The sequence below is a fragment of the Dipodomys spectabilis genome, unplaced genomic scaffold (genome assembly GCF_019054845.1).
Source record: "Dipodomys spectabilis isolate Male_0828 unplaced genomic scaffold, ASM1905484v1 ptg000032l, whole genome shotgun sequence".
In the NCBI taxonomy this organism is placed as follows: domain Eukaryota; kingdom Metazoa; phylum Chordata; class Mammalia; order Rodentia; family Heteromyidae; genus Dipodomys; species Dipodomys spectabilis.
The window spans coordinates 7675738-7702307 of NW_024870709.1; the positions used below are offsets into that span (position 1 = coordinate 7675738).

Consider the following 26570-nt stretch of genomic DNA (forward strand, 5'->3'; position numbering starts at 1 on the left):
ACTTCCAGACTAATGAGTTTTCTAAGCATTAGCAAATATATGTAATATATTTGCTAGGAAGGAAGGAAAAGGAAGGAAGGAAGGAAGGAAGGAAGGAAGGAAGGAAGGAAGGAAGGAAGGAAGGAAGGAAGGAAGGAAGCAAGGAAGGAAGGAAGGAAGGAAGGAAGGAAGGAAAGAAAGAAGGCATTGAAAATGCTCCTTCCTGCTCTTTTATTCTTATTGATCATAAAGTCATTTAGTTTTCCTTGAAATTTTTCTATACACAAATAACAAAACATCTATGTTGACACTAACATTGTCCACACTTTACTGAGAGCTGAAATCATTGGGTCTTCTTTTGAAAAGGCAACATATGGGTGCTTCAAAAGATAAGACCTTCATAATCTTACTGTTTAACAGTAGAAGAAATTCTCGGTCTAAGTTTAAGAAAAATGGGATAATTAAGAAAAACCTTCTATTAGGATTCACACCTGAGAATGTGGACATATCAGATTTTTGCACAGGCGATTTCATACCCTTGGTCAGTAGCAAGGGCCTTCTTCATCCCATTATGCTCATCCATTGATACTTTCAGGTCCAGAGGATATGTTCCTAAGAGCAATCATACAGTTTCCACCTTTTAAAATTAGAGTTTGGAATTAGACTGAAATTGAATGAAATACCAAGCCATTTTTGAAAAATAAACACAAAATATGTAGTTCTTAGGGAACATGTATTTTTTATTGTGAAAATATTGAAGAGAGGGGTTACAATTACATGGGCAAGATAACGAGTACATTTCTTATCAAGCATTGTTGCCTCCTCCTTTGTTTCCCATTTCCATCCCTTCCCATCTATTCCCTCCCACCCCCAAAGCTGTAAAGTTCGTTTTTCGACAAAACGACTTGTACATCTCATTGTTGGAATGGGTCCACCTGTATCCCTATTTAAACGATATATTTATTTATTTATTTATAAAAATAATATAATCTGCACCATCTTTTTAGGTGGCAAAACATTTGAAAATAGATACTACAATGTTCATCTGCTTATATGAAATTTCATTTCTTTCTGTGTCTACAGTATGACAAAACTAAAACAACATAGCTTGTGTGTCTTTAACTGTATTTTTTTAACATATATCTTCCTCCACTTCCAGGAGTGGAAATTCATCAATGCCTATATTCTCTACCAGAGGTGGACCATTTGTAAAATTAAGCAAAGCACCTAATAGCAGTTTAATACTAACTCCCAGGTGAGTCCTGAAATCTGTGATTTTTAGATGTTCATATTTTATAGAACTATAAGAATTACAAAAGAAAAAGAAGAAATTTAAAACTATTCAATTGAATTCAATGGAAGTTCAATTAAATTACTCCATAAATCTCAACAACAACAACAAAAAATAAGGCCAGCTTATACTGATGTCACTATTATAATTATTGCAGAGATAATTTTTAGGTTCTATTTTCTGTGAAAACTGGTTCTTTTTAAAATACCCCTGCACTCTTGGTTTCAATAAAAATAAGTAAAAGAATCTTTCAACTGTGAAAATCTAATGACTCACAATTCCCATTTTTATACTATTTTGAGGCATTTAAAAGACTAAATTCTCCACTTGCCAACACTGGATAATGGCAACCCAATCAGAAATTACCCATCTGACCTCAAATACTTAGCATGTTGCACAATAACAGTACTAAGATTTCTTTTTTTGGGGGGGGGGTTCCGGTCATGGGGCCTGAACTCTGGGCCTGGGTGCTGTCCCTCAGCTTTTCAGCTCAAGGCTAGCACTCTACCACGTGAGCCACAGCACCACTTCTGGCTTTTTTCTTTTTGCTTATGTAATGCTGAGGAATCGAACCCAGGGCCTCATGCATGCAAGGCAAGGGCTCTACCACTGAGCCACCTTCCCAACCCTTTGTTGAATTTCTGTCACATGACAGACACTGTGGTAGAACATTTTAGTATTAATTTAAAATCTATTGAAAGTTCTACAAGTTAGATAATACTGATAACACCACAAATATGAGGAAAGGAAAGCCTGAGTTTGATAAGTGACTTCTACAAGTTCTCAAAGCTTATAGCCAAATTACACATTTAAACCCAAGTCTACTTCTACCCAAAACATTCTATTTCTTTTCTTTAATGTCCTGAAGGTAATAGTTCACTTTAAATAGTAATTTTATAAGCCAAGTGCTGGTGGCTCATGCCTGTAATCCTAGCTACTTAAGAGGCTGACATTTGAGTATTGTTATTCAAAGCTAACCCAGGCAGGAAACTCCTTGAAACTATTATCTCCAGTAAACTACCAGAAAATGGGAAGTGGTGCTTGGCTCAAGCACTAGCCTTGAGCTGAAGAGCTGAGGGACAGTGCCAGGCCCAGAGTTCAAGCCCTACAACTGACAAAAATAAATAAATAAATAGTAATTCTATAAAGAAAATAAATCAAGATGCATGAATTTTCCAACCAGACTAAATGCCAGAGTAACCCATCCATTTATATCATACTTTTATATCACACTTTTTTACACCATTGGGCCAAGACAAAGACACAAAATCATGGTGTTGCCATTCTGGGTACTAGGGGTAACCTTACTCTGACTACAGAATCCATTGTAAGGACAGTGATACTATTTCTCTCCAACTCCCATAAATAAATCTTGGCAAAATAAGTTCCACTCCTCAATCTGCCTAGAGAGTAAGCACCATACTTCTCTATATTCCTGAGTCACTGAAGGCATAAGATTGTGTACAACACACTGTGAAATTGTTAACTTGCATTGAATTTTCTGGTTACTAATAGTTAACTATTTCTGAGCTTGATACCAAAGGAAACACTGTTTAGTCCGAGAATATTGAAAATGTCTTAAAGATGACCATTTTGAATACTCTAAATGCACAGTTTCTATGAAACTTGAAAATAGACTAGGAAGCATCAAGAAACAACTTCTTACTCAAATAAAGTATGTATCAGCAGTGAAATTAATTTACACACCTATGGATACTATGGATATATAATGATATATCTATATCTATGTCTATATGTGTTCTTGTGGTCAATAAAATATGAGTACATGTCTTTTTATGTCTATTGAAATCATTAAAGAAACCAGACAAAACTGATGAATATGATTTCAAATACTTTGTCATTTCATATTCCTGCATCAATGAATCTTTTTGACTGAGCCTATATTGTTTGGTTTTTTAATTGTCTTACTTTTCTCAAAGTTAAAGCACCTAAAAATGAGAAGAAAAGAAATAGTGGTAAGTAAATAGGTGTAAATCATTGAAGTTATGGATATATGTTATAAGTGTGTTTTAATATGCCCAAGATGTGCTGTAGCTGTATTAGGAAATGGTATGGTCAAGTACTATAATTTCTTATGTTACACTGATCTCTAGTGGTTAGATGGTATAACACATTATGAAAATGTCTTTTTTTATTCAAAACAGAATGGGTAGTTTTGAAAAGAAATAGTATTCACATTTTTAATAAATAATGAGTTCATTAGTCGCTTATTTTACAAGTGCTATGTTCAAAAGCAGGACTTGTGATTTATTCATCATTCATCATTCCCAGAATGAAACACAGAGCCTCATTCCGAGTGCTCCTCGGAGAATACTTTGCCAGAGGGAATATCAAGACATATTCTGGAGGTGTATTTTCTTATCCGTTTCACTTTCCACTGTTTCAGATACCTAGACTCAAACACAGTCTAAAAGTATTCAATGGAAATTCCAGAAATAGGCAAGTCATAACTACTAAATTAGGTCCCAGTCTGAACAGAGACTCAGACCTTATTTTATCTCTTAGAGGAGTGAGTTGTTCTTTGTGCCCCACATTTACAGTGAATCTCTCCTTCGGTGACATTGACTACAATATTTTAATGATGCCTTTTTTCACTTAATAAATGCCTCTCAAAGAAAGTAGTAGTTATGCAGTATTTCCTATATGTGAAAAGCAGAAAGTCACAATAAGCAAAGAAAAAACTGTCATATAGTTAGGTCCTAAAATCTGTGATCTACACTCATCATAAAGTTTTTAATCCATGAATTGTAAACAATGAAAGTGTTATTTTTCTGAAACAGTCCAAACTATATATATATATATATATATATATATATATATATATATATATATATATATATATGACTACAATGTGCAATAGATACTCCATTGCAACATTAAAATGTAGGGTTTAATGGCATTAAATGTAGGGTTTAATATGGTGTGTGGTTTTCAGGCATAAGCTAGACATCTTAGAACCTGTTTCCCATTAAGCAGGACCTATTAGATCAGAAAATAAGACATGCAATGTTAGTTCAAGCAAAATAGCAAATATAGTAAAATATCTATCACTGACCAAATGTTAACTATGTGTAAGGCACTATAATCATTGCATTATAAATACTACTTTTAATCTTCATAAAATTTAAATACATTATGTACTATTACCTCCATTTTATGGATTAAGAAACTGAGTTTCAAGAATACTGAGGAACTTATCCTAAACCACAGGAAAAGTAAGTGGTAGTAAGAATGTAAAATCATTGCTACTTATCGTTACAGTATGGCATTTTCTTCTGGGCATGTTAGCTTACTTATATTTTATGTATTGTCATATATCAAATAGATATTTTGATATATACCATTAAGGTCCATTTAAGTAAAGATAAATAATATAATTTGCACTATACATTACATTAAATATCAAGTGCACAAATTTTGAAATGTAATTGTTTTTCTTGTATAGTCAACAGTGCTTTCAAGATTCGTTGATTTACTTGCAGTGTAATCATAAATGTAAGTAAACCTTTTGATCACCTTCTCTCTCTTTTTTTCTTTTGGTCACCTTCTCTTTAAGGCTTCAATTTAAAATCCTATATAGAGATTTTTGTCACCTGCACTTTTCTTTTATCATCATTCAATTCTCATGATCCAAAGAAAAATCCTCCAAGTAAAGCAGATATTCTTTCTTCAATTATATTAATAGCATGTGGTAGAAAGCTGGTGACTCCAGAAGTCAGCCCAAAAGTCGTTGGAGGAAGCAACGCAGAAGCGGGAGCCTGGCCATGGCTCGCTGCTCTGTATTACAGAGGCCAGCTTGTCTGCGGCGCGTCTCTTGTAAGCAGAGAATGGTTGGTGTCTGCCGCACACTGCGTATATGGGTGAGTGTGGGGTCAGAGGTCTTTTCTCCATCAAGGTTGCCATCGAAGACACTTCTATGCCTTTTTCATTTCTCAGCCTCATATCTGATCAGGGAAATATTTCTACATTCTAATGATAAAGTTTCAATAACTTTTCCCTACAGTCACCGATAAAAATGAGCGCTATCAAAAATTATTCTTCATTTGTTACATATATCAAGTGTGTATCAAGTATCACATATACCAACTCTCCTACCCACACAGAATTGGAAGTTTTACCATGTAACAAAGTGAATATTTGTGTTGCTTTTGTTTGTCTGCTTTTCTGAGAAATGATCTAACCGTCTAGCTCTAGTTGACTGAAGACTTTTTACGTAGCGCAGTCTGTCTTGGCACTCATCATCTTCCTACACCGGTCACTCCAACTGCTGGAACTTCAGAACAGCTTTTAAACCTCAGAATTAATATTTATCACACAAATTATGCTTGTTATCACTTAATTAGGCTAATGTTTATTGCTGACAAACTTTTAACACTGAAAAACGTGCATAGGAAGCCCTCTTGTTAACAATTTTGTGCATTCTAGAAGTTTAAGTACATTTTTTGTGAATCGAAATATTTAACTACATCTCAGGTTAGACTTGTTAAATAAAATGTATTACAGTTCATTTTCATAATGAAATAGGGCCAAATGCATACAGAATCCTAGGACTTCATTCTCTGTTTTAAAATCAGCCTGTCTTCACTCAGTGCCACATGGAGGAATAGGGAACATGAAGAAGAGCAAAGCAAAGGGAGAAATTGTCATGGGCTCAGAAATATGGTCAGTATCTCCTTTCATATGACATAGAACATTCTGTTATTTCTAAGTCATTTCAAGAAAAACAAGCTTCCTCATTTGGTGTTTATGAGTGTAAGGAGGATTTAATTCCTGCTTCTGATTTAGCAAGTAATGCCCTAGAGACTTTTGCCTGTGCAGTTTAGTTTTGCCTCCAAGCGTGAAGCCAGAAGCCAGTCTCTAAAGACTTGTGTGTGCTCAGATGTAAGGCAAACAGCTGCAGTCAACCAAGTGACAAAATTTTAACTCTTCCAACTAATATAGACAAAGAAGGTGGCAATACATGTAAAGACAAGTAATCGTTAGATCCAAAGAGTTGTCATCTTTTTAGAGAAGATAGGGAAAAACACAGAGAATGAGCATGGAAGGGTTGAATTGACACCTAAACATCTAATAGAACAGAATGAGAATAAAGCCAAAAACCAATCCTAGGACTCTGGTGAGACAGCATCCTTGGCCAGATATCACGTTGGTCAATAGACTGATCAATGGAGCTATCCCAGGTTTCATTCCATGATATCATTCTCTGATATTATATATTAGGTGCTATAGCTCAGTGATTGAATTACAGTCTCTCATAGTAAATATGCACCCTCTTGACTTTGCTGCCTCCTGAAAAGTATCAGCTATCTGTTTTTAGTCATACCATAAGAAATACCGACACAAGGCATCTTCTCCTCCCCTGTTAACTAGGACTGTATTGCTTATCTACCCATATCCTCACACTGGGTAACATCAGTATCATTTCTGTGCTATAAGTAAAAGATATTTCTAGCTACAGCGTTAGTCTTTTCTAGTGTACATGGGTAGGCATTAGTCAATTAAATTAATCTCGAACTTGGTAAACTCTTTGATGTTTGATGTTCTTCCAGAACATCTATTATCTGAATGCCAGCCACACTTGCAGCAATACTAATGAAATCCTTTAATTAACTGCCTATAAATGTATTTTTTATAAGTCAGTGATACTGATCTCAAGTCTTTTTAAACTATACATTCATGAAGGAAACAGAGGCAGTTTAATTAAAACAAGTGTCCAATCATGTAACACATAAAACATCTTCAAATAACTTCAGTTCAAACATAAATGAACAAAGGTAAGCTATATTAAAATTATGATGAGTTCAAAATTATCCTTACATTGAACTTGATGATCCTTTACTAATCATAGAATTATAACTTTTCTCTATTTACCAAATGTTTTGTGCATTGACTTCCTGTCTTTAGCAAAGAAAAAAAATTCTGATAAAAGGTTTACACACTTTGATTTTAAAATATTTTAACTAGTATTAGAATACTGTCTGTTATTTATCATCTGAAAACCTAATTGTATAGTAAAAACTTTAATTTCCTGATAAAAAGAATAGCCCCTATCAATCATTTTGTGACATGTACAACACACAGGGTTTGTCTTCATGACAAACATATTCTAGAGTTTTAACTAGCAGATCGTTGTATTGTCCTCTTATCTCAGATCTTAGTGTCTGAAGTCCTGTTTGCACCTTAAGAGCTGTGATTCTAGATGATATTTTTTTTAAAAAATCCTTACTTTGTTCTTCTATTCCCCTAGTTGCTCCCTTTAAAATCTTGAAAGAAGAATTTAGAAAATTACAGGGCAACTTTCCTGTGACTTCAAGTACAAAGGTGATGTTGAGCCGAAGGTCAAAATTTTGATCCCATAAACATGACTGAGTTCACATGGGATTACAGACTAGGCAATTTAGTATCTAAGTCTCAATCTCTTGGTCTATAGAGGGACCAGGAAGATATATACCCTATAGGATGATTATCTCAACGAAACTAAGATGCCTTTGAGTATTATGAATGATGTAAGTATGAAATAAAATGTTATTTCCATTCTTACATGGGAGAGCAGGAGAAAAAAATCTAAGTGTTGTTCAATAAAGAGTCAGCAGATTTATTTTCTGAACTTTTTATATTGATCCACTACCACTGATATAAAAATGTAAGAAAAGTAAAATGCTGAAATATATAATCTTATATGTGTTATAGCTGAGATACAGTAAGAGATTCACACTGCTATTTATAGCTTAGTACTAAAATAAGCTGATGCATCTAATATAACTTCAGAAAATAACTTTTTAAGCAATTCAACACGGATTATAAAATAGTCTTGCATATCTGATACTACACTAACAGTTGAAAATTTGAGATTCTTCTAAATGCCTCAACATTATAAGATAATTTTAATAAATTTGCTTATATATAAAATATAAATATATAGTATATATTTATTTATATAAATACAATATGTACTTGTATATAAAGTATAAAATCATGTGTGCAATGTCATTTCTCTGTTTCTTATCAACCTAGTCTATGATTTTAAGGAATTAAGATGATGAAGATTATATCCTTCTGCTTATAGTAATACTATAGTAGTATTCTAAGTTTGTAGTACATTTTTCAGATTTAAAAGATGAGCAGCTGAGCATAGCGCTCAGTGGTAGAGCCCATGGCTGATATGCATGAGCCCCTGGATTTGATCCTCAGCACTTTCCTCTAAAAGTCTCCTTTTGAAGGATAGACTTTTAGAATTTATGTTTTTCTGATAGATGTTGAATCAAGTTGCAACCTTGGTTTTCTCTTCAAATATATTCAGATGTGTTCTGAAAGTCTCCTTTGGTCTATTTTCTTGACACATTCTAACAACTATTTTCACAACACACTTTTTTTTAAAAAGCAGATAAAATAACCAATCTGCTTCGCTTTCCTTTTGTAGATGTTTCAGTATCAGACCTATGAGGTATCTCACCATCTGAAATCACACTGCTGAACCCTCTTTTCTTAACTTTGCATAACCACATGTGATAGTGTGACTTATCACACAGCTCCAAGGCAGTGTGCATGGCCATAGGTCTCCTCAGTCCTTCCTGAGCTTGGGTTGCTCCCTGCATGAAGTCAAGTGATATTTCCTAAGTACTTAACCTGTGCTAAACATTAATCTAAGTTTTCAGAATTATAATACCGCCCATACCAGCTGAATCCTTTTCTTGATAATGTTTATATTACAGGTTAAGGCAGAAAAACTTCAAATAAGTATTTGAGGGAAAGATAAGTACAAAAAATGAAGCATGAAATTAGTATAAACAGTAGGAAAGTGATGGGAGCCCGGGGTGTGTGTGATCTTCTCCATTCGTTGAAGAGGTTGTCTTTTCTATAGTATATGTATTGGCTCCACTGTCAAAATGGTAGTTGACAGATGATAGTTGAGTGGTTTTATTTCAGTCATTTGTCTTTTCCACATATCTTCTTCCTCACAGCTCCTTTCTCTTTCTCTACATATTAGGATCCATTTTTTTTCTGCTAGCAAAGGGAAGATACAGGTGAAATGTAGCAAAATTCAAGCCACCTTTTTCTATACCAAAAGATACTCTATATCTGCTGTATTTATCATCAGGCTATACAGTATGCCTACCCATATATGCCCACATTTTCCCCACACCCATATATCCTGTGGGTCTTCTTTACTAGAATGTACATTCTTTCAGACAAGATGTTTTAAACTTATTGAGTCTCTTCCCTTCATCAAAAATCGTATCCTTGAAGGTTTTTTCCTCTGTTTCTCAGTTTTCGGTAATTGATCAAAGATTTCCCTGTGTCCAGTAACCACATCATGATTAAATACCAGTTCTCAAGAACGAAATGAAGATTATGAATTTAAATATTTTGTCTTCAGTGGTTCATAAATCTGAGAAACATTGACTATAACCTTTGTGTTCTCCACTTACATCCACTCAGAAAAGACTCAGGAATGACAAGAGGCAGTAAACACAGAGTGGAGGAAGTTCAGACACAGAAAACTGTCAGCAATATTTGGAGGAGAAATGTGAATAGTGATTTTCCTAACCATGTACTACTTAAACTGGTGCTGAAGCAAGAGACACATAAAAGAGATGTTATTTTCCAAGCAGCATCATAACAATCTTTAAGAATATGTCAAATTAACCTTGTAAATTATATTTAATTAGGCCAGTAGCTTGAAGCATTTGTACTTAATCTTCACAGTTCATGATTTGTGTATTGTATTCTAATGAAGACTTTAAAATAATGTGAGGCACTGGTGATTTCTTCACTCTGTGTTACCTGCAGGCTCTCTCATAGCAGTAATTATAATGATTAAATCTCAGATGAAATATAGTACTTACAAATTAGTTAAGAATTTGGGAGCTTATCTATTCTTTCTTTTGAGTTGTTTTAATCCAACAATGATTTAAATCGATAGCAAGTAAACCACACATGCCCATCTAAACTAAAGGACAGATTCTGAAGAAAATTAAGTATAAAAACATGTAAGCAGAAATTTTACTTATTTTTCTTAATAATAGATATTATATATGTGTATATAGAGATATATACACTCTCTTAATTCCAAAGCACAATCTGTATAAAGGTCTTCTATCCCTTCAACAAATATTGGCTAATATTATTGAGAGAAAAATTTACTCTCATAAAAATTTCTGTGCAGAAATACAAATATATATCAATGTGATACATGAGTTATATAATTATAAATAAATAAAATTAAGTACAAAGTAAGAAACGCATGAGGTAGTAATTTTAGGATTAGTTTACTGCAAATACCAAGCAAATTATGAATTAAATGTTGAATTAGAACACCAGTCTTTGAAATAGTGTAAGTACATGTTATTTATCTGTCATCACAGGCAGGTAATCAAGTGAAATTAAGACAGCTGAGATTTAGAAAATAAAATGAATACATGATAGGCAGAGAAGGAAATTCAGAGGGAAAGATTTCACTTTATTTAAAGAAGGCCCTGGTGGATATGGAATACCTGGGAATAGGGAGGGCAGAGTGTAATCAGGTTAACTGCAATTATCAGGGTGCCAAGTGTGACTGAAATACTGAATCCTCTGTTCTAGAACTGGGAAAGCAAGGCCTCTTGAGAAGCAAACAGGCCTTGTGCTATACCATAATACTCTCCTCCTAGCATCCAGGACACCACCAGAGCTGCCAGCAAGAGCTGGGAGAAGGATGTCATGCCCTACCTGGGCCCAGATAACCAAAACCAGGCATGGTGCTCCCTTCTTTTTGCCACTTCCTCAATTCCCTCTTTTCAATTCTCACTTCCTCCCAGGGAACCCTGCCTAGAACTGTTATGAGACACCCCCCCCCACACACACACACTCCCACACACACACCTGGGATCTTACCCACCCTCTCAGTCTTTTCACTCAGTTTTCACTTGCTCCCACAGAACCCTGTGCAAGACAATATGGGCCCCAGATCTGGCCTAAGTGCAGGCTTGTTAGTCAGACTTAGCTCCTGCCTACCCATATCTGCCCAGGCCAATGAAAGCAAACCAGTTCGCAGCGCAGGTAGTATGGTTATTAGTGGATGTTCATTGAGTATTGAGATCTTCATTAGATTAACTGATAACTGTTATTAAGCAGATAGAAAGTAACTTCATGCATTTGTAGGTACCCTGAACTTTAACATTCTAAACATCACATTAAACTAAACATCTGCAACTGCTAAGACTCAAAATCATCAATACTTCTCACTATAATTGCAGACATTGGATTTTGATTTCTTTGTGGATATGATTTAATTGGCTTAATTCCAGTTGTTCACTGGTAATTCCTTAGCATGAAGCTATTGTAGGCCAATAATATATTTGGGTGTCTTTGTGCATTTTCAAATTATAATATATTACCAAAGTTCTGTCTTACAACACCTATGCTATCCACTACAAGTGGATACACAGGCCAACCTTGAGTAAGGAAATTATTCAAGTAAGTACCATGATAGGGTTAGCCCTCTAAATAGAAAAACTACCCTGAACTTCCTTTCAGTATCATTTTAAATACAGCAGAAGCCTGATAAAAAAAAACTTAGACTATAATCAAAAGAGTAGGATGTAATCAAATATAAAGGTTTTCAAACTACATTGTATGTTGCTATAAGTGTAGTGTCTTAATTGGAAAATATTTTTATAATTGCCTGGTGGTCCAGTCCAGAAAGACATCAAACCACAGTGGAAGAAGAGAAATCAGGTATCTGTGCTATCTGAAATTATTCCAGTTGGTTCTGAGATAAAGCCAGAGTTGAGAATCACATGCTAAAATTGGAGCTCAAGAGATTGACATGTTAAAGATTATCATTAGTTAAGACTTTTTCCATAAATTTGTCCTATTTTATTGTCAGTTAAAAATAATAAATATTTTGAAGAATTCTTAGTAGTAATATAAGAATATTATAGAACAGGCAAGCATAGTTTTAAATTTGTGTATAAGATATGATCAGATAACTAGCTATTTTGACCACAGAGTTTCTCATCTTTCCTTATTTACCAACTGCAGGAGAAATGTAGATCCATCACGGTGGACAGCATTCCTAGGCCTGCATATGAAATCAAATCTGACTTCTCCTCATATAGTAACCCGGTTGATAGATCAAATTGTCATAAACCCTCATTACAATAAACGGACAAAGAACAATGATATTGCCATGATGCATCTTGAATTTAAGGTGAATTACACAGGTAAAAATGAAATGATTTTCATCATCTTATCTGCATAAATTGCTCCAAAAGAAGAGTAGAAATATTATCAGTATGAGTTCATTACTACTTCATAAAATTGGATGATCTGTTATAGAACTCTTTGTAACTTATATGGAATTGGTGTGTGCAGAGCATTAAATTACCTTCATGGAAGTATTGAAATCTAGACATCTGGAAAGGACGTGTAGAATAAAACTCTTAGATCTCTCCATATTAACACAAAGAAAGATGTCATAATATTACACATGTCCTCTCCATTTTTTACACAATATTAAGGTGAGGATATGGTAAGACATAATTGGAGAGAACAGTATAAAGATAAAGATTGATTTAAGTGAACCTTATGGGAGAACTTAGAATACTACCAGAACAGTAAAAGAATGACTTCCTCTAAATTCTTGGAAAAGGTGCAAGAATTCACTTGAGAAAGTCAACTTTGTCCCAAAAGATTCTGCTCAATGCTAGGTTTTACTTTGAAATGTTTTCCAATGCCCAGTTCGAAGAGAGTGCTGCCATCTTTGTTTGCCTGAAGTTACTTTGTACATGGATTACAGAACTTATCAAAATAGACTATTGCTTTGTTAACTAGTATAGCCCAGACTTTGAGGATTAGCACGGTATCCTAATGTTTCTGTCTTCTCTATGTTTTTATGGTAGTGGGGGCTTACTGAACTCCAAGCCACTTATAAATTGATACACAGGGCCTTTAAAGGCAGTGGGCAATGTCAATGCCACTATACAAGACCTGTAAGATGACTTTTTTTAATGTGGAGGTAATTGGAGACAAATGTTAAGAATGTCTGAATGTATTTTAATACTTAAAAAAACCTAACCAAGAGTTCACAGTATTGACTCTACTTATGATTATCATGATTTAAAAGTCTAATATAAGTGAATAACTCCTGACCCAAGAAACTCCACATCACAAAAGGCAGAGGACACAATGTATAGTATTAATAAAGGACATCAGTGGCATCCAAAAAATGGTCAAAGAAGGGTTGCTCTAAAATACCTTTGTTTCTTGGTATCTAAAAGGTGTTTGCATTAAGATGAAATATAAAAGTACAAGCTTTATAGAGTAAATTTTGAAGTGATTGACTTTTAAAATGGGTTAAAATGCGTATGTGTATGTAATTGTTTCTGTTAATTCATCTTGCTTTTTTCCAGATTATATACAACCTATTTGTTTACCAGAAGAAAATCAAGTTTTTCTTCCAGGAAGGAATTGTTCTATTGCTGGCTGGGGAACAGTTGTACATCAAGGTAAATGATTGGATTTGAAAGAAGGGAAAATGCATGCTGTTGGGACACATGATGTTGGAAATCCTGGGAATATTTTTAACATTTTGGCAACTTATGCTCTAACAATTTTGCCACACCTCCCAAAACCTTTGCCAGGCTTAGATTAATATTTTATTTTATAAGCATTTCTAGATTACATAGAAAATATTATAGAAGTATAATCATTGAGAAGAACTCAAGTATCCCCCAAATTTAATGTTAAATTGTAAGTACATATAAGCATTCTGAGAAATAGAAAAAATGTATCTGTTGAAATGATTCTAACTCAAAGTTACCAAAAGTAATTTTACAAAATACATGGGTTAAGTCTTATCAAAAGTCGAGTTTGCTTCACTGCAGTAGGAATGAATGGTCCCAAAAAACAACAAATAAAGAGTTCTGGTGAGGGCAGGGAAGGTGGCTCCGTGGTAGAGCGCTTGCCTTGCATGCCTGACGCCCTGGGTTCGATTCCTCAGCACCACATAAGCAAAAAGAAAAAAGCCGGAAGTGGCGCTGTGACTCAAGTGGTAGAGCGCTAGCCTTGAGCTGAAGAGCTGAGGGACAACGCCCAGGCACAGAGTTCAGGCCTCACGACTGGACCCCTCCCCCGTCAAAAAAAAAGTTCTGGTGAATCTAGGGTTTCTCCTATTCCATCCTGTAATATTTTCAGTGTCTGTTTTGACTCCAAGGTCTTTGATCCATTTGGAGTTGATTCTGGTGCAGGGTGATATATAAGGATCTAGCTTTAGTTTTCTACAAGTGATTAACCAATTTTGCCAGCACCATTTACTGAAGAGGCTATCTTTCTTCCATTCTATTTTTTTCAGCTCCCTTATCGAAGATTAGATGGCTATAGGTCTGTAGGTTCATTTCTGGGTTTTCAATTCTATTCCATTGGTCCTGAGGTCTGTTCTTGTGCCAGTACCAAGCTGTTTTGATTACTGTGGCTTTATAGTAGAGTTTGAAATTTGGTATTGATATTCCTCCAGCACTGTTCTTTCTGTTAAGGATCATTTTTGCTATTCGGGGTCTTTTATTGTTCCATATGAAATTTTGGATTGCCTCTTCTATTTCCTTGAAGAATGAGCTTGGAATATTGATAGGTATCACATTGAATTTGTAGATAACCTTGGGAAGTATTGTCATTTTCACGATGTTGATCCTTCCAATCCAGGAGCATGGGAGGTTTTTCCATTTTCTAAGTTCTGTTTTGATTTCCTGTATTTGATGTTGGTATAATTTGTGGAAGGGAAGGGGAAAAACAAATCGTTTAAATAGGGATACAGGTGGACCCATTGCAACAATGAGATGTACAAGTTATTATGTCAAAAAACAAACTTTACAACTTTGGTGGGGGGTGGGGAAGGAGCAGGTGTGAGGGGGATATGGGAAGGGATGGGAAGGGGAAACAAAGAGGAGGCAACAATGCTTGATAAGAAATGTACTCATTATCTTGCCCATGTAATTGTAACTCCTCTGTACAGTATTCTCACAATAAAAGAAAAAAGAAAACATACTTTACAACTTTGGCAGTGGGTGGGAGAGCGGCTGAGGATGGGAAGGGATGGGAAGGGGAAACAAAGGAGGAGGCAACAATGCTTTGTAAGAAATGTACTCATTACCTTGCCCATGTAATTGTAACCTCTCTGTACGATATTTTCACAATAAAAAAAATGTAGCCTAATCCAAACAAACAAAAAAAGTTCTGGTAAAGATGAGGAGGAAAGAAAACACTTCATATTTTTTGTTGGAATGTAAATTAATACAACCATTGTAAGGTTCACCATAGAAGGTAGCCCCAAATAAATTACAAATAGAACTACCATACAATTTAGCAACCTCACTACAAGTTCTAAACCTACAGGAAATGGAATCAGTATGTCCAAGAGGCATCTTGTTCTTAAGTTCATTGTAGTACTAGTCACAAGAGTCAGGAAATGGAAACAAAGCTGAGTATCAATCAGTGATTAATAGATAAGAAAAATGTGATATATGTTTCACAATGAATCACTCTGCAGCTGAGAACACACTGTCATTTTGTCTTTTGAGATAACATGATTATCTCCTTCTTAAGGATAACATATCAGGCACAGGAAAACACAATCCCACTTACATGTGGACTCTGGAGAAGCTGAACTACTAAAGACTGAGAAAAGGGGGTGATTAATACAGGCAAGGGAGAGTATCAAATGTGGGAAGCTCCATCCATTGGTTCTAAGCTACCATTCCAACAAAACAAAATGCTCTGGTTGTGCATTAGTGCTCAGTAGGGTACCTAGGTGCAATGATGGTTTTCTGTGCATTATGTTTTAAAAAGCTATATGAAATTATTTTCTTTTACCATAAGGTATGATTTGCTTAAACTCAATTAACATTACACAGTGCACCAAAAGATGACATGGTGACATAGTTTCCCAAAGGTATATACATATGGTTTCATTTAATGAAGTTTTAATGTATTCTCGTACTTTGAAGGCCTTCAATAAAAATCTCGATGCTCATTGGCTAACAACAAGCATCCTAACAGAATTCCTAACAGGAGGCCTCTGACCAAGAAGCATGCCAAGCAGAGAGGAAACCTACCTAAGTATTGTACCTACCTCTTTCCCCTACCTCTTTCCCACAAATAAATGATGTCCATGATGCTTAAGAGTCTGAGATTTGGGGGAGGGGGTGTCTGTGAATAAAAGAACTAGTGAAAAATACCCTAATTTCATAAGAGAAAGCAGGAAGGTCTGAGTCAGATGTTTGCCTGATGATCCCAACAAAGATTCTGCTCAGAAATTACATTATATTGCTCAAAATACTTTCATGTCAGTTCTCCCTAAAATATATTAAGGTCAAATACTGTATATTCTTATATTTCTCCATTTGAAACATGTCATGATTTATTAAATTGGAAATATAAAGAGTAAAAATGACTTCTAAGTAGATATATTTTCTTTCAAGCTTCAATCTAAAAGACATTTTCAGGCACAGTGCAGACTCTTCAAAAACAAATTATGCACTAATGAAATTTGAGACTCTATTCCATAGGGGGGAAAATTGAGCTGTGGAAATTTAGCACACATTCACTTATTGTTAGTCAGAAACATGTTTAATTGACTTAAGAAAGTTTCCAATAGAAGAATGGAGCCAGAAACAAAAGTTATATTTGAGATCAAATTGATTTAGAAATACATGACCATATTATGCTTCTTGGATAATTGTAATTTTAATTGTAACTTTATGAACTTTGTCTTATAATTTCTACATGCCTAATTTCATAGAATCTGAATTTTCCATTCTGTGAGAATATTGTCCTGACCATTTTTAGCTAAGAAATCCAGGAATATTCTATTTCATTACAAAGACATGATGTGATATTTTTTGTTTAAATTAAGCCTATACGTACATACTAGATAACTTCCTGAAATTTTTATATATGTCTCTAAGATAGGTAAATCTGTTGTGTGGAGTTTTCTGGGTTATCCTAAAGGCAACTCATCTTAGCAAATAAATATTAAAACTAAGTATGTTGCTTATATTTTCCTACAGCAAGACAGTTTCATACTCATTGACAAGGAAACAAATTGCTTTGCTTTTTACTGTAAAACATGTCCACCAACCTGTCATCATAGAATGGATGACAGTGAGGTTTGAAGTTTTCTCTTCCATTTCAATCTGCCCAGCTCACTTTCTTATTGTCTGTTATCACACTTGAATATTGTAGGTAGTTTACTACTCAATTCACAGGAGGTGCTCTTCCCAATACTAACCGCATTCTTGAGATACTACCTTTAAATCGGCTGTGATAGTCCGTTTACAACAGGCAAAGAATAGGCTTTGGGCTTTTATTTATGTATGAGAACCAGTTGCTACACATTTATCAACACACCACTGAGTCATAGATATGCTGTATTCATTCCACCTAAATCACTCTCTCTCTCTGTATATGCACATTTCTCTTCTTAATTATTTTTAGTATATCTATGAAACATAGATCAAAAACATGATCTTGTACATTTCTGTGGCACTGGATGACAAAGGCATGAAATTCTCTTTAACTTTCTTCTTCTCTTAAGGAAGCAAGTCAACTAGGCTGATGATTAGAAAGTGCTTATGCTTTACCTATCCTGAGTTCCTGGCACCTGTTTGTTTCATAGCCCTCTTGGGATTCATAGTTTAGTAAACAGATTCATACTTCAGGAGATGAGTCACTTGAAAAGGAAAATGTAAATACACTGTGATAATAAATGCTTCTTTTCTCTTTACCTACATGTGAATGGCACACTGATTGCCCCTGGACCAAAGCACAGTTATGGGAGCTTGTAGTGTGCACCTGCTCACTCACATAGTACCACAGAGAAGCTGAACAACTTTACACTAGAGGGAGAAAGGGAGGGAAGGAAAGAGGGAGGGACGTGGGAGGGGCTCCTCAGGTGCCAAATGAAAGCATTTCTGGATTTCTGAGTCAGGGCTAATTTCCATGAATGAAACTCTTTGTGTAGGTGGGCTTTATTTCCATAAGAAATAATGTAACTGTTTAAAATTATTGAAAATACCTGAAGACTACTCTAGTCCAATGGACCATTCTGACTATCCCTTGGGAAAGAAATAAGTGCATCACTGCTCTGTGTGTTCTGAAATCCACAGATGGGTTTTATTTATTATGTGCTTAAGAGTGCAAGGTTAGTAGTTAGTTCCATTTTTCTATCCTCACAGTGCTCAATCATGAGAGGAAAATGTTGGAATAAATAAGACTGATGGTGCTTCATTCAAGAGAGCACTGATCACTTCTCACTGGCTGTCTGCTTCATCCATTTTGAACAGGTCCAACTGCAAACATATTGCAAGAAGCTAATGTTCCTCTTCTATCAAATGAGAAATGCCAGCAACAGATGCCGGAATATAACATTACGGAAAATATGATATGCGCAGGCTATGAGGAAGGAGGAATTGATTCTTGTCAGGTGAATATGTAAATATGGTTACCTTGCATTTTCAGGGAGCGTTGCAATTTAATTATTTCACTTGAATAAAGAAATCAACCTTGAAGTTCAGCTCTTTTTGTATAAAATAATTTTATTTACCTATTTTCGTAGTACTCCTAAATGGACAAAATTAAGTTTTATGACAAAGAAGCAGAAATGTGTTTTAAGAGTTGGTATGATACAAGAGTGTGTGAGGTGGTAAGGTAAAATGAAGAGAAGAGTGATGGATTTGGTTTGAGCCTGAATATGCAACTCAGCTGAGAGATTTGATTTCAATTTTTTTCTTTTTCTTTAGTTATTATTGTTGTTGTTTTTGTACTGGAACTGGGGCTTGAACTCAGATCCTGGGAACTGTCCCTGAGCTTTTGTGCTCAAGGCTAGTGCTCTACCACTTTGAGCCACACTGCCTTTTCCTTGTTGCCAATGTTCTAATTACTTTTAGACTCTCTATCAATGGAAAACAAATCAAACAAGCCTGAGGGCTAATTTGATCTGTAGACCCCCAAAATTGTCAATCCTGAACTTAAAGTATGTCCCCATGTCAAATGACTTGAAACAATCTCTAGATTAAAAACTCTGAATAGCTTAATAGTGCCAGTTTTTCTTAGTGATCAAGGGAGTGTAGCCTAGCATAACTCTGAGAACTATAAATTTTCTATACTGAAAATTTTTTATTAATTTTTAAATGTTATTTTAGAGATGCAATGAGATGGGCTCATTACTATAGGAATGCCAACACTGCACCACATTTGAAGTGTCAATAATATTTGGCCTGAATGAAATCTTATCTGTGTACTATCCTTCCAAAACAGCATCTTACCTTCTAGAAATAATGGAGCCAACTGTGAGCTCCATGAAAGACACATTTACTCAACATATAGAACTTCTCTAATTTTTGAATCATAATTACTCGTGGAGTAGTCATTAAGAGTCTGGATTCCATGTTGATACTTTTTTTGCACGTTTTAAGGACTAAATTCCACATGTGAAAGAGAACATGCGATATTGGTTTTTCTCAGTCTGGCTTATTTTGCTTAACACAGTGGCACTCTAGATCTGTCTGTGGTTCGTGAATGATTTACTCTTTTTCTTACATTGTCCATTCATTAATGGTTACCCTGACTGATTTCATATATTAAGTCTTGTTGTAGTCATGAGTGGTTTTAATATTCTGATAATTTATATTCCTGAAGAGCCAGTTTCATGGTCTTCCTGATAAGAATAAGTCTTGGTGGGAATAACTGAGTTTGGACAACTAACGGGATTTGTGGAGAGGCATATATGAGAAAATACATGTAAGGCAACAAGTAAATATTCTCCAATATTAATTTTTTTGGGTGGTCCGGTCGTGGGGCCTGAACTCTGGGCCTGGGCGCTGTCCCTCAGCTCTTCAGCTCAAGGCTAGCGCTCTACCACTTGAGCCACAGCACCACTTCCGACTTTTTTCTTTGTGCTTATGTGATGCTGAGGAATTGAACCCAGGGTATCTGGCATGCAAGGCAAGCACTCTACCACTGAGCCACTTTCCCAGCCCCTCCAATATTAATTTGTATCATGAGACTTCGTAAATATACTTCTGTGTATGAAAATTAATAAAATATTAATTCATCATCATCTCCTGCATTAAATTAAACTTATTAGCATTAAAAATCAAATGAAAAATTTATGAATGGGAATACAAAGTTATATCTTGAGAAAATGGTTTAAGAATAACAACTTGTTTCATATATACATATATTTAAATGTATAGAGAAATATATATTGAAATAGATACATATATATTTGAAAATTAATAGCAAATACTTCTGCAAATAAATATGTGTATGAATTTTTAGTTAACTCAATATCTTCAGTTTTGTTCAACTTTCAGATTATTCTTTTTCTGCTTTAATGAAAACTGGCAAATTCAAGACAAATCAAATAACTTTCTACTTGCTTAGAATTTACCTCCAGATTTTTGTACTCTCTTTTAAAACTAAAAGTGTGGTAAAGGTAGATATACTGCCATTTCTGGAGATTTATAGGATTATTGCACAAGAAGGAAATCAGCTGTACAACTTCAATTATAGCTAATGGGGATTGTGTGGCAGATACTCACACACTAAGCACAAAATATGATGGCTAATATCATTTATTTTAGTGTTACATTCAGCCAATAACTCATTCCACACCTCTAAAATCTCAGTTGGCTCTGCTTTCTATAGAACCCAAATAGGTTATTCACTAGTAAAAATGTCTCATACAACAAAATATGTTGTGTAATAGAATATATTATAATTGAGAAATCAGTTCTCTATATTGTCACATGATTTCTTGGATCAAGAAATAGTACCAATAATGAAGCTGTTTTACTGATGCACTTCTTGAATGCGTTCTTAGAGGCATTATATTATTCTTCTTAGAATCATTATTACTATTATTTTATTTTTATTTTTATCAGGGTGCTGTCCCTCAACTTTTTTATTTAAGACTAACACTGTACCACTTGGAACCACAGCTCCATTTCCATTTGCAGTTAATTGGAGATAAAAGTCTCACAGACATTCCTGCCTGGGCTGGCTTTGAACCATGATGACCAAATCTCAGTCTTCTGAGTCGCTAAGATTACAGGTGCAATCCACCAGTGCCCAGTGAAGCTGTTTTAAAAGCTTTATTATTATTATTATTATTATTAAGGAGTTTTACAGAGTGGTTATAATTTCCTAATTCAGATTATGAGTACATTTCTTTTTTGCACATGGTCAACCTCAATGACAACATTTGCCCTTCTGGGTCTTCATAATTAAATAATTAAATTCTGGTGCCCTACCATAGGCTCACAGTATTGAGCCTGTTGTGCAAACATTTTCTCTTTATAAGACTGAGGGATGGATATTCTTCTAATGAGTCAAAATTGGTTCTTTACCAGTGACTTTCAAAGCATGGCCTCCAGTCTAGCAGACGGATTAGCACCACTTGAGAACTGGTTGGAAATACACATCTCAGATGTGAAGTTGGAGCCTAGTGATGTGTGCTTTCTTTTGCTATTCCGGAGATTGTGATACACAGAGAGGACAATGGTCGCCAGCCTTTACTTTTTTACTCTAAGGAGACAAAGGTTTCTTTATCAATATATGATCCAAGTGAACCATATACTTTAGTTGATCTTTTAGGTATGGGCCATTCATTCATATTTTTAAGTATATACTCATCTCTGAAATAGTAGAAGGAATATTTTTATTGAACAAACTAGAAAGTAAATCAAGGTGATTACTTAATTAAAGTGGAGTCTTGTGGCAAGATGTAAAGAACTGATGTGGAAGAAACAGAGTTAGGTCTCTCAGCAGAGAAGCAATAAGCTTTGCTCAGGGTCGTTGAGTGAGTAAATTAAAATCCTTGTACATACAATAAAAATGTCTGGATCAATATAATCAACGTCTTATCTATTATTTAAAAGTAAATTAGCTTTGAGAGCAAGAGCCCAGTGAATCTTTTAAAATTACCAGAGCTGTTAAAGTTTACTTTTAATAATTTCTAAATCATACCTAATGTATTTGGAGACATATATATGTATATTATATATATATATATATATATATATTCAGTTCCATAAACATAAACACTTGTGTGAAGACTATTAGGGACTTAGGCTACAAAAATACAAATCACAATCCCTACCTTTGAACAGCTTGAGCACATTTTTTGCTAGAATAAAGGTAGGCTGTAGTTGCCAATGCAATTTATGTTCCTCTCCACTCAAAAGAAAAAAAATGTGCTTTGATAGGCCACATTTTTTCCTTTAAAAATATGACTGAAAGATGATAAAGAATCAGACAAAATGTCTCTCAGGATATTTCCTAGCATTAAGCTGAGGGTGAAATATTCCCTTACACCAGTGATTGCAAACGCAGTATATATTATTTCATAATGTATGAAAAATATATATTGTCTACTCAGGAGACAGAGAATGGGTGTAGATGATCATCATTCAAGGTTAGCAGAGAAAAAATATTAGAGATCCCAACACAACAAATAAGTTGGGTATAGTGATCTGCAATTATAAACCCAGCTACTAAGGAGATACACATAGGAGAATAGTGGTCTAAGATTAACTCTGGACAAAACTATGAGAGTCTACTGAAAAACAGCTAAAAGTTCGGCAACATATGGCTCAAGTGGTCCAGTGCCTGCTTAGCAAACGCAAAGTCATACAAGGTCAAATTTCAATAACACAAGTAAGTGTAAAAAGTATTTGCACGATTAATATGAAGAAATATTTGCCAACTTTACATTAGTAAATAGTGACACTATTTACATGACCTTATTTGCATTATCACTATGCACAAATACAATCCATCTACTATGATAAGCTATAACTAATATTTGTGCAAACTAACCAGATGAAATCTTTGAACACATACTCATCATTAGAAAATATGCCAAAGATTTGCTTACTTCCACTGAAATGTTAAGGTTGCCAAACATTCAGTGCTACCCACGAGGACTAAAATCAACCTCATCCATCAGTTCTTCACTTGTTGTAAAGCCATCATGCAGATAATTTTGCCTTTTCTGTGAGGTCCTTCATAGTACCTCCAGCATATCTTCTTTAACAGAATGATTATCTTATTTTAGTTATGATATGTTGCATTGTATGCTTCAGAGAACTTCTTCCTACCCATAAAAGTGAAGAAACAATGGCTAAAAAGTGCTAGAAAAATTACAAATTGTGTTTAATCTGTCATTGGTTTGCCCCATGTCCTACTTATGAGCGGCCAGTCATGGTATAGAGTAATGGTAAGAGAATATACATACACATAAGTATATATGTATATATATAGAAGGCTAATAAATATGTTTATATATAATGATGTGCATATCTGTATTTTAAACTTTGATCAGTTAACTCATAACCATTCTACATATTTATATAGCTGACCAGCTACCCACGGCTTTCTTTTTTATTAACTCTTAGGGAGATTCGGGAGGACCTTTAATGTGCCAAGATGACAACAGCTGGGTGCTTGCTGGTGTGACCTCATTTGGGTACCAGTGTGCCAGGCCTCATCGCCCAGGGGTCTACACCCGGGTCCCAGGCTTCACCGAATGGATACAGAGTTTCCTACACTAAGCACGTCCTAAATCAAATGTAATGTGAAGGTTGGTCATATTTCCCTATTTCCCTCTCAGGATCATGGAAACAGATTTCTGAGACATAAAGTACTAAAAATCTTTATTCTTGCCTAAGTCACTGAAATGCTGAAATGGAGTGTTGTAGAGAGATAAAACGAATAAAATTAATTTTTGTAATTCAAATAACTTTATATTTTTATTTCCTTCTCCACTGTCTTTCACAGGTATTATTTTTCCTTTGTTGAAAAACGTTTCCTTTTTTAACATTTTCTGTTACTTAAAGAGATATTGCTTTAAGACATACACCATATAGTTAAGAAATATAGAATCAAAGTAGGAAAAAATGTGAAATTGTTTGAAATAAAGTGCTATTAATTGTGTGGATTTAGTTTAGCTTTCGATTTTATAAAGCTCAATTGTTTCTTACTTTGTATCAAAATGCATTGCTATTTCAATGTATACGAAAACTTAACATTTTCATGACTCATAAACATATTATAAGCTTTTATTTCCAACTTTTGTAAACAGATTGGTTTTTCTGTTCCCCTTTAATAAAGCTAAACAACAAACACACACAGGTGTGTATTTCACCTAAAGATATGGTCTTTCTGTAAAGATCCTGTTTACTTCCACTATTCACATTTCCCACTTATTCCAAGCTAGTATTTTTTAGTCTCATAATGAAACACCCACATATTAAAAAAACAGTTCAATCATTGAGCATGTTTTTATTGGCTCTCTTATATGTTATACTGGGTATTTCTAAAATGTGAAATACTTATGTGGGTATAGTTGGATTATCCACTAGAGCCCAAAAATGTGTAATAAATGAATTTGCTTCACTCCTTTAATCTCTTGGATTATTTCCAGAGAAATTGCCAGCTTCAATTCTGATTGTAATACAGTATCTGTTGATTTGCTTGGGGAAACAAAACCTCATTTATACTAAATATAAGGCATAGACACACGCACGCACGCACACACACACACACACACACTTGCAGGAGCTAATATGGCAGAAGAGTGAGGTTTAGTGGAATTGAAAGAATGGACAATCAGTACAAATTTGCCTATGGAAGAAAGGAGGCCTGAGCTCATCCTGAAAGTACTGATGACTGTTTGTGCCTGGAAGTGGGGCATTGAGGACAACCACACACGTGGCAGGTATTCTGAAAGTTCAGGGGCAAGAGTTGATTTAGAATCCTGTGTTATGGTATGAAAAGATTCCCGATGGAAACAGAGAAAGTGAAACCTCAGGTAAAGAAGGTACATCTAGATGATGGAAGACTAAAAATGGGGAATGTACTCTTGAGACAAACATGGGAGATCCTTTTCTAATCACCTCATCCCAACAAGAGGATAACACACCAGGTGGTGTGTGTGTGTGTGTGTGTGTGTGTGTGTGTGTGTTTAATATTAGTACACTGATCCACATCTCATCTTCATTGCAGATTAAAACTTTGTCCTGAGAATAAAACACAACAGATGGACCCTATACAGAAGTTTATTTACCAAAGATCTGCTGAAATTTGAAGAAACCTCTGGAGCAGCATCCTAACCATCCTCTAATAGAAGAACAATTATTTGATTTTCCATCATTTGTTACTTAGGGGTTTGTCATTAGTACCAGAAAATCTATTCGGACCTGTGTAATAATAATAAATAAATGAAAGGCCTCCCACCATCCCTTGGCTGCTTCTGTCTTGCAGCTGTCATAGTCCTGGGTGGCACAGACCAAACAAACAACTTAATCTTCCTTCCACTCCAACCTGACTAAAAGAAGAAATGCATGGCAGAAGCTGTGCATGGTGGGAGCTGGTAGGGCAGAGGAGATCCCCAGCAGCTGGTCTCTTCAACCCAGAAAGATGAGCAGCAAAGTAGGAGGTGTGCTTTACAGACAAAGTTAAGATTATTGCAAATACTAGTTATATTGCTTCCCTTGTTTCCAAATCTTTAGCTCTAAGGCCCACTAATGTCTCTTTTGCCTCTTAGCTTTGACAACCAATTTTAGTTAATTGCCTTAATGAAAGCACTTCATTGTACCACTGAGGATTGACAGGTTAAATTGCTCTGTTCACTCAATAATGTCAATGCTCACCATACTTAAATAGTGATATTTTCATCGCCATGTCATCATGCACTTATCTATATGGTGTTTACATAAGAGACTTAGACAACACCAGGAACCATTCTTCAGAAACAAGAACTCTTTATTTGGTTACAAGGAACATAGGGACATTTGATGACTTGCGAAGAGCAAGTCCAAAGCTTCAAGAATCTAGGCAGAAAGGAGCCATGTTTGCTGCCACAAACAAACCCTCATCGATGGATATTCCATAATCGATGACCTCCAGGCCCATGTCATATCAATTCATGTCATTCATAGTTCTTTTCTCATCCTAAAATGGCATTGTGCTGTGTTTAGATCCATGCTGATGGAACCATTCACCCTGTCCCTCCTGTAAGAACTTGGCTAAAGTCAGGTAGGGAAATCTGAGAAAAATTCCAAGTATCTATATCCATTGACAATCCCATTGTTTGGTTGGAAAGGGAGGGACCACAATGAGTCTACAACCCTCCAAGAGCGACTTGTAGTTAGTTATATAGGCCACATGTGAAGACATAACAATTTATGCTGTGTATACCACATTTTGTTCAAGATTGATTGAATAACTATTACAGCTACTA

The 26570-nt window shown here is 35.1% G+C and overlaps 1 protein-coding gene across 2 annotated transcripts in view; it reads left to right on the forward strand.

Annotated features, from left to right (window-relative positions):
- Tmprss15 (transmembrane serine protease 15) overlaps positions 1 to 23880 on the forward strand; it is a 102205-nt gene extending 78325 nt beyond the window's left edge. For both annotated transcript variants that reach the window (XM_042676982.1, XM_042676983.1), the window contains 7 exons: positions 1139 to 1234; positions 4737 to 4786; positions 4977 to 5151; positions 12314 to 12495; positions 13684 to 13779; positions 18610 to 18749; positions 23725 to 23880. In XM_042676982.1, coding sequence (XP_042532916.1) covers positions 1139 to 1234; positions 4737 to 4786; positions 4977 to 5151; positions 12314 to 12495; positions 13684 to 13779; positions 18610 to 18749; positions 23725 to 23880 — 895 coding nt within the window. The remainder of the gene's footprint in view (positions 1 to 1138; positions 1235 to 4736; positions 4787 to 4976; positions 5152 to 12313; positions 12496 to 13683; positions 13780 to 18609; positions 18750 to 23724) is intronic.
- The last annotated feature ends 2690 nt before the right edge of the window (positions 23881 to 26570 follow it).